Consider the following 9,147-nt stretch of genomic DNA (forward strand, 5'->3'; position numbering starts at 1 on the left):
ACGATCCTGCGCGTCATAACCTATATACAATCTATGGTCATAACACAGAAACGTACCGTTTTGTATATTTATTTTCTTTCATATTTCTTAATTATTGCTGTGGTTTAGAAATGTTGTTTTATACTCTTTAAGCTGCATGTAGCTTGTCGTTGTTCTGGTACAAAAGAAAGAATAGTGGACCGGAAGAGGTGGTGTCGTTTTTCAGGCGCCTCCGGTATAAATACCACTGCGTTCTCCCCCCTCCACCACCATTTTGAGATTAACTGACGACTGAGTCTGTTGAGAGATTATCAGATCGCCGTTGTTCAAAAATGACAGACCAGCTTTGCAAACTTTTCGTCGGTGGACTCAACGTAGACACCGACGACGATGGCCTTCGCAAGCATTTCGAGCAGTACGGTACGCTCACCGATTGCGTTGTCGTCGTGAACAAGCAGCTGCAGCGGTCCCGCTGTTTCGGCTTTGTAACCTACTCCACACCAGAGGAGGCCGACGCAGCAATGGCGGCTAGGCCGCACACCGTCGACGGGAACGCCGTCGAGGTGAAGCGGGCCGTGGCGAGAGAAGACGCCAACAAGCCAGAGGCCCTGGCGAAGGTGAAGAAGATCTTTGTTGGCGGCCTGAAAGACGACATTGAGGAGGAACATCTGACCGAATACTTCTCTCAGTACGGTCAGATTGAGAAGGCCGAAGTCATCTCAGAGAAGGAGACCGGAAAGAAGAGGGGGTTTGGCTTTGTGTACTTCACCGACCACGACGCAGCCGACAAGGCCGTTGTGGTGAAGTTCCACACTGTTAAAGGACACAAAGTTGAGGTTAAGAAAGCTCTGACCAAGCAGGAGATGCAGGCGGCCAACAGAAACGCCATGGCACCGAGGGGCAGACCGGGTAGAGGCATGAGGGGAAATCAAAATGGCTACGGCGGTAGGGACTACGGCGGAAACTACAACTACGGAAATGGCGGAGGCTACAACTGTGGCGGCTACGGAGGGTACGGCGGTCCTTATGGGGGCGGATATGGAGATCAGGGAAGTGGCTATGGTGGTGGAAATGGGTACAACGAGTTTGGCAGCGGCTATGGCCAGCATTCCTCTGGTTATGGCCCAATGAAGGGGCCCTTCGGTGCTCAGAGGAGCGCAGCTCCCTACTCCAGAGGCGGCGGCGGTGGTGGTTACCCGAGGGGGGGCTACGGCGGCGGCTACTAAGTGAGACTGTTGAATGGAAAATCGACCACCCATCCCCAGCCACAAATTACCTCCAGCCAGGATTTGAACGCCAAAACCCAAATAAAGTTACGGGGCGTCTGCCGTGAAACCCAACCATGGCAGAGATACGGACACAGAGACCCCCCCTAAACATAATGAAGACCTCAAAAACCCAAACAGGTAGGAAGGTCACTTCCCAGAAAACCTGATTATAACGAGCAGCGGTTGTTGCCGTTCAACTAGGACACATTAACATGAAGAATAAAACACACAGTGATCCCTTTTATGTACCCACGCCATCGGCGTGTGGTTGTCGTTTAGAGTTATTATTTTTTTTATTTGCGTTACATGCGTTGTTTTGGAAATTTCGATGTAGGATTGTTTTGCTGACAAGTTCTGATGATCTTAATAATTACCTTTTTAAGCAATTAGATTAGATTTTGTTTTCTGGAGTAAATTTAGTGTGATTTCAATGTATGAGGATGAGAAAGCATGTTATGTGGTTTTGGGTTTCATAGCTATGTTATAACATCCATTTGTATAATTATTTACTTGGGTCATTCAGCAAAGGCGGAAACGTGATACTGCAGGATCCAGTTTCCTTGTTTCCTTCCCTATACTGTACTCAAACTCTCCTCACGCATAGTACTAGTTTCAATCTAAATATTGTTCATTTTCCATCTACCTGTAGCAATATCTAATGTATATTGTATACTTTCATGTCTGGAGAACAAACCTACTGTTAAAAACTTTGGTATGCTTATGTATGTTCATTTTAAATAAAACGTTATACCACTTAGATTAGTTATTTTACTTATTTAACCAGGCTTCCTCAAGTTCATCCACAGGTTTTATAAGTGACATCGTCTTGTTGACCTTTAGTTACATGGCATCTTTCCCACAGTTTATTCCCTTACTCTCAGGTGGGTGAAATGGTTACAGAATGGTTGTAGTCTACCCACAGCCAATGCATGTAGGCTTTGTAGGGTTTGACCTTGTTTTAAAAATTATGTGGTTTTTAGACACTGCTAATAACTTTTTATATTTTTCTTTTTACATATTTGAATTCATATCTATATGTGGACATGAGGGCTCTGATATTTATCTTTGATTATTCCTACATTTAGGTGTTCTTACTCGTATTCCAGTAGGCTATCCCAGCCAAAATAGCCGTAGCAGTTTGTTTGTAGGCTACATCAGGACCCTGTTGATTACCTGGGGTCGATTGTGATAGGAGTCTGAAATATCTCTTTAGGATATCCACATCCAGCAAACTAGGTATGTAAATCAACCTGTCTTCACTCTGTGTTGGTCAACCATGTATGGAATATCTTTGAGATGGTGCACAAGTGTGCCATTATTTAATCTTAAACAACTTAACTGACACTTCATACCTCAATGCGCCTTTAATATAGCTAATCTTAAAATACAAACAAAGGGGGGTTGCTTAATTTGGTCTTTAATGAACTTTAAGTGGGTGGATGGAGACCCAAATTTTGTTCCACTGTTAAATGAGATAATGGAACGAGTAAATTGGTGTCTCCTCCAGAAAACCTTGCTCTGTCCAGTCTCTCACTCTGTTTTTTTTCCCCATCTCCTCCAGGTTGCTACGGTAACCTGGGCACGAGGACATCACCCCGAAAACGATGGGGTGTGTGTCTCCACGCCATCGGGGGGACCGGAGAGTGGTTGTGCCTTCTCCCCCTCAGGTGAAGTCAGTTTTCACACTGGATTCCTCAGTGTGGTCAAAATGCATTTGAATGAGTCTTTACAAGGATTTTAATCTGCCAGGTATTATTGACAATGTGTTTGGTTTCAGGTTTGGGAAAATTTTGATAACACAGTGCTCCAGTGCAATCAAAAAATGACCAGTGCTGATTGTTAATGATGGACCTGTGAAGTGATGTGCAGCAATGCTAAAGGTTTCCAACCTTTTTGACCTTTAACCCTTTAAATTTTCTGAAGACCAAGACCCTAAGCAGTGATCTCTTATCACAGATTAGGGTCTGGGATGTTGGGTTGTCTCATATATCTTGGGGGTCAGAGGCCCAGGTTGGAAATGACTGATTTCCTGAGAAGAAGTTTGCATTTGGGCACTGTGGCTTTTAAAATATAATAAATGATTATGATCATGTCTTGTGTTTTTTAATAGTATATAATAGGATTTAATCCCATAAAGGGTTGTGTGTTACTTTAGTCATATTATGTCTTTGTCTGTATCCTGAGCAGGATATACCTCTTGAGAGGCATGCGTTAATGAAATACATTGGCTGTTCTGCGTGCAGTCTAACAGAGCTTTATGGCAACATTTGTCTGCAGACTTGTCTCAGAACCAAGTGCAGTGATGGAGACTCACATGCTTCTACATCCTTATGTTGAATTAAAGTTGAGAAATCATTAAACAGACCAGATCTAAATGTCTGTTGGCTGATATGATGTATGCAATGAATAACCAAAAATTATTGCAGTGAAATGTATGCATTTCTGCTTCTCTGCCGTGAGATGCACAGTACCTTTAAATTATGAACTGCGAATGCAGGAAAGGCCACAAAATAAGTTATGACTGGTCTGTCGAGTTCCCCTGACGTTATGATGGATCTTTCTTCAGAGGAGAGTGCTTCCCTGTATCACAGTGCACCTGAACTTTTAGAGAAAACAAATCTAATAGACCATTGGCTTCAGGAAGTGTTGTTGAATATCATAGGAAGTTATTAGGAAAATAAGGGTTGAGGTTGATCATAATGGATAGAAGCTGAGTCTGTGTGAACATCAGCCAACTGTAACATCAGTGCTTTATCAGACCTTAGGCCAGTGAGTGTCTTGTTGGAGCAAATATTGAAGTCTGCAGTGAGTTTTTGTCATTGCCATGTTTTGAAACTTTAAGTCTGCAGACCAAAGAAAATCCATTATTGTTGGTCAGGACCTCGTGTTTCATATTTAGCAAATGTATTGTAAAATTTAAAGGTCACTGCTAACTGAACAGCAAAAATCTGTGCTTGAAGTGCTCTCTTTCTTGTGCTCACAGATAAAGACAGTAATGCTCTTTACCTGCTGTAAAAAGTGCACTGAATTAACCACAAAAGAGCTTATTTTTAAACTACTAGCACACTTCAGACATCAGACAGTATATATTTACTGGCATTGTAATGTTTTATTCTTAGCTGTAATAATATAAGGAAAACGAACAGTAAAACCTCAACATTAATCCCTCATTTTCATAAAATTGGAGGAAAGCACATTCCTGTAACTAAATTCTGTCTGATGTACTGTGATGTTGAGGAGACCTGGTGTGACACATATAATGTGCGTGACAGAAATACTGTTTGAGTGATGCTTGACATGGCAGTGGGAGTGTAAATTTTACTTTTGTTCTCTTTACCTTTTATAGGATAATGATGCTTCTGATCATCCCATAGGAAAAGGAAACATCCGTTATGTTTTTATGAACCCACAATAAATCTATATATTTTTATATACCAAGAACCTTGTTACGTTACTTTTGTATTTTTTTATTATTTTTTTTACATTGAGTATGGTTTGCTTGTATGTCTACCCCGGTGATACCTGTCACAAAGGGGTCAAAATAAGGTTGGTGGTCACACTTACTTTCATTCTGAAAGTGACAGATCAGATTTGTGAGGCCAGAGTTGGTTGATGTATTTGTGTGTCATTCAACCAGGCAGGAATCATACGATCTCCTGGGTGTATTTTCAGGTCTTTGGAGCACTGTAATGTATGTCCAATTTGATGCTCTAAATTTTGGTGCTGGTACGGGCAAGAGGCTTGGCTGGACTGTGTCACAAGTTTTGCTTCTTGAGTGAAACTAAGGAGACGTATGTGTCCCATTTAAAGCCTGTATCTCTCTGTACAGCTCAAGTATTGTGGCAATTTTCAAGGTGCCATGTGGAGTTTTCTTGTAAACAAACATTGTGTTTACACTAAATGTTACCAGAACACTATACATTTCCTTCCTCATAAAACATTTGCAAAGCAGATTGTTAAAATATTTTAAGTCATATATTGTTTACATCCATGTTTGCTGGCTTGCAGTCTTCTTCCCCCTTGCCTCAGTTGCTGCTTATCTTGGCACAATACTACCTGTATGTCAGTGGAATAGAGAGAAAGCATTGGCAGGAGAGTGTCATCTTCATGCATGTGCATAAAACAAACAAAATGGGGACCCACACCTAATAAGACTGCTGAGTAGCACTAGGTCAGAAACTCCACACTGCACCTTTAAATGTGTAGAATGCGAATTGGGAAGTCAGATTCCTTCTGAGGAGCTGAGAAGTGTAGTGGTAAATGTCGAAACAAATTACAAGAAAAAAAAAACTTGATGACCTGGTTTAACAGTTGGATGGTTTCCCAGAACCAGCTTTCCTGGTGACAAGGCTGTGCCAAAAAAGAAAAAAAAAAAACACTTTGCAAAAATGTGCAGTGGGAGCAATTACAGCGAGTACTGGCTCAAAACATGTTGCTTGTTGTAACATGCTTTAATTTGTTGTAGATTCTTTTTAACTAAATTGGTGAAGCAACTTGAACATGGTAGTCCTTTTTTACAAGTTTAGTTTATTGTAAAAAGACTGAGTTACTTAAACTGATGAGATATATGCCAGTTATAAAAACCATCTAAGAACTGTGTCAAGTGTAATTTAACTGTAGTTGAAACAAAAAGTACAAATCTGAGATGCAAAGCACAATCTCACTGTAGCACTGGAGCACACTGTATAGGAAAGAAGAGAATCACCTAATTGGTGGTTTGCATCTGGAGTAAGTTAATGTTAAAAATGTTTGTCTCAAACCTTGTTCTAAAACTATATGTGTTCAACTTTAACTTTGGAAAGGTATAATGTAGTAAAAATGTTGATTTTTTTTTTTTTTGTGGGCGGTAGGGGTGTATTTTTAAAGAACATAAAGGGCTTTACATTGAAAAATGGTCTGATATTTGTTTTAACACGCATGGCTGTGTTCGCTGGTTGTACAGCATCAGTGTTTATGTGTTCATCATATGAACAAACAATTGGGACTTAGCTTTACCTTGTGCGGTCTTTGTAATGTCATGTGAACTACAGAGGCCTGGGTTGTATTAAAATTATATAAAGTAATTGCTTGTACCTTACGTTATTTAATTTTTTACTAATGTGTATACTGTACGAGATCAGGGGCAGTAGTAGTTGGGGAAATGGAACAAACGACCACAAAGGTTGAAATCCACGCTTCAAAAATTGAAAGAAAGTTACGATTTCCGACAGGACTTGAAGGCGGCAGCAGCATGAATCGGTCGCCAGCCAATGTGGGTGGTGATTTGTTCAAGACGACCAATCAGCGACGGATACGTCTTACGATGGCGAGTGAGTCAAACGGCCCGCCCTTACGTCGTCCATTGAAGAAGAAGAGGGACGGTTTCAGTCTACCATCCACAGGAGATTCAATCATGACGGCTAAACTTTGCAAGCTTTTTGTCGGCGGCCTGAACGTGGAGACCACAGAAGATGGCCTCCGCAAGTATTTCGAGCAGTACGGGACGCTTAGCGACTGCGTTGTGGTCATGAACCAGCAACTCGGACGCTCCCGCTGTTTCGGCTTTATCACCTACTCCACACCGGAGGAGGCCGACGCAGCAATGGCGGCTAAGCCACATGTCGTCGAAGGCAACAACGTGGAATTGAAAAGAGCCATAGCTCGAGAGGACGCGAACAACCCGGACATCCTCGCCAATGTCAAGAAAATTTTCGTCGGCGGCGTGAAAGACCACATCGAGGCGGAGAACCTGACCGAGTACTTCTCCCAGTTCGGCGTGGTGGAGAAGGCCGAGATCATCTCTGACAAGCAGACCGGCAGGAAGAGAGGCTTCGGCTTTGTCTTCTTTGAGGACACCGACTCCGCCACCAAAGCGGTGCTGACCAAATACCATACCATCAACGGGAACAAGGTGGAGGTAAAGAAAGCCCTGACCAAGCAGGAGATGTCCACCAGCGGCCGAGGAGGAAGGGGTCGAGGGAGAGGGATGCAACATTATGGCGGCGGAAGAGGAGGTGGCGGCTACGGAGGAGGCTACGGAGACAATTACGGAGGCGGCTACGGCTATGGTGGGGGTTACAACGGTGGCGGAGGAGGATACGGGGGTTACGGGGGCTACGAAGAATACGACAACCAGATGGGGGGTGGGTACAGTAATGGTGACTTTGGGGACGGCTACGGACAGCAGCACTCCAATTATGGTGCAATGAAGGGGGGCAACTATTCCTACAGGAGCGGGGCTCCTTACAACAGAGGGGGCGGCGGTGGTGGCTACGGCAGGGGTGGTGGATATGGCGGTGGCTATTAGTGGCTCCCTCCACTTTTGTGATGTACATGGGGAAAATTCTGAGTACAACGAACTTGAATTTACACACGCACACATTACACAAGCCCAGGTGGGGGTGAGGGGTCTTTGTTGAGTTCAATTAAAGGAAGCAGTGCCCATCACCCACAGGGAATGAATGAGACTGTCCTCTGGATCCTGCCCCCCCCCCCCCCCCACCCGGACCCCATCTGTCCTCTTATTCCACACATTATGGACTTTACTACTAAGAATTGTGAATTATTGAATTGTACTTTTGTTATGTTTGGGGGGGGAAAGACTTGTTTTGAACCATTTGTAAGGCCGTCATTAATGTCAGTCACTGCTTCTCAACTCGGAGTTGAGTTTGTTTGTCTTGCAAACCAGCCAGATGTGTCTGTTATTTTTGCATCATGAACTCAGGGTTTTAAGTGAAGTTGGTGGTAGTGTCGGGCAGCATGGGACTCGATTGCTTGAGTTTCTTGATCGTAAACTCTTTCGTGACAAAGTATTTTTTTTTGGAGAAATGTCACGGACTTTTTTGTCAACTGTAAATGACCTTCTCCCGTCCCATTACAGGCTTTTGTTTAGATTAAAAAATGTTTGAAATTCATGTGTTCAGTTCGCCCCTATGTTGTATTCTGCTTTTATTAAAGTTTTTAATGTTTTGAAAATCTATCTAATCTCGCAATCTTAATTCAAGTCGTGTGGGTTACATTGCAGCAGATACGATGCATTCAAATCCGCACCGTGGTGGCTGCGGCTTGGTGCTTTTCATCAGCAATACTTGGATAATCTGCCTCCTGCGCCTTTTTGTAATCTTGCGAGTTGAGTTCATAAAACTACCACCAGGAGGGAGTATTGCTTGTAAATTATTGCATTTCCAGTTCATCGGCCATTTTATACCGGCAAAACTAATCCTTTGGAGGCGGAGGTGGAAGAAAAGAAGCGGATTGTGTGCATCACTAGAGGCAGTACTTTTTAACCTGTTTGGTCCCGTGACTGCACTTTTTTTTTTTTTTTGAGAATAAATAGCAATCTTCAATATAATTAGCAGATACTCAACTTTGGGGATTTAAATCCTGCTAAATTCGCCATTTTCCAAATGCGTGCATGGTGAAATTGGATTTTTCAAATACTGATTTTGATGTTTTTTGTTTTGTATGGTAAATTTCATAAGGTGCATACCAATAGCTGCCTGAAAAAATATGAATGAACTTTTCCCTTTGTGTTGAACGAAAGTATCCCTATTCTGGAAGGATCGGTATTATTAAAGGGTTCAGTCGCATCATGATAACTGGTTTCAGTTACGGTGATGAAAACTGCAAGTTTTCAGTTTTACCTTGATGACAGGTTTTTCTAGAAAGTCGGGTTTTACTTACCTTCAGAAACCCACACTCATGCAACCAGTTGGTGGTAAATGACCGTTTTTCTTGAAGGGATCCAGGGTTTGGTGTGTATTTTTTATTTTATTTTATTTTATTTTTTTTAGAAAACTTTAGTCTCTTGATTTGAAATTCCCTTGGAGTCACCACATACGTGTCATATTTCTTCTAACAGCGTGTTAGTGTGGTGTTGCTGGGATGTCTGGCTGCAGACTATGAATGAAATTATGGTCTA

General features: G+C 42.5%; 2 protein-coding genes across 3 annotated transcripts; both read left to right on the forward strand.

The window, feature by feature from the left end:
- The first annotated feature begins 235 nt into the window (after nucleotides 1–235).
- LOC121187970 (heterogeneous nuclear ribonucleoprotein A0-like) lies at nucleotides 236–2,802 on the forward strand. Of its 2 annotated transcripts, XR_005894667.1 has the most exons (2): nucleotides 236–1,385; nucleotides 2,333–2,802. XR_005894667.1 is itself a non-coding variant. In XM_041047402.1 (1 exon), exon 1 carries the CDS (start codon nucleotides 312–314, stop codon nucleotides 1,203–1,205), a length of 894 nt encoding a protein of 297 aa, XP_040903336.1. In that variant the 5' UTR covers nucleotides 236–311; the 3' UTR covers nucleotides 1,206–2,004. The 2 variants fall into 2 exon arrangements, 1 of the variants encoding a protein (XP_040903336.1); XM_041047402.1 differs by lacking the exon at nucleotides 2,333–2,802 and having other exon boundaries at nucleotides 236–2,004.
- A 3,570-nt stretch (nucleotides 2,803–6,372) lies between these two features.
- Nucleotides 6,373–8,205, forward strand: LOC121187969 (heterogeneous nuclear ribonucleoprotein A0-like). Its single transcript, XM_041047401.1, has one exon. It carries the CDS (start codon nucleotides 6,388–6,390, stop codon nucleotides 7,531–7,533), a length of 1,146 nt encoding a protein of 381 aa, XP_040903335.1. The 5' UTR covers nucleotides 6,373–6,387; the 3' UTR covers nucleotides 7,534–8,205.
- The last annotated feature ends 942 nt before the right edge of the window (nucleotides 8,206–9,147 follow it).

This window comes from Toxotes jaculatrix, chromosome 10, assembly GCF_017976425.1.
Source record: "Toxotes jaculatrix isolate fToxJac2 chromosome 10, fToxJac2.pri, whole genome shotgun sequence".
In the NCBI taxonomy this organism is placed as follows: domain Eukaryota; kingdom Metazoa; phylum Chordata; class Actinopteri; family Toxotidae; genus Toxotes; species Toxotes jaculatrix.

Excerpts from the sequence above, each read along its gene's own strand:
- LOC121187970 (XM_041047402.1), top strand. The coding sequence starts at position 312 with ATGACAGACCAGCTTTGCAAACTTTTCGTCGGTGGACTCAACGTAGAC.
- LOC121187969 (XM_041047401.1), top strand. The coding sequence starts at position 6,388 with ATGGAACAAACGACCACAAAGGTTGAAATCCACGCTTCAAAAATTGAA.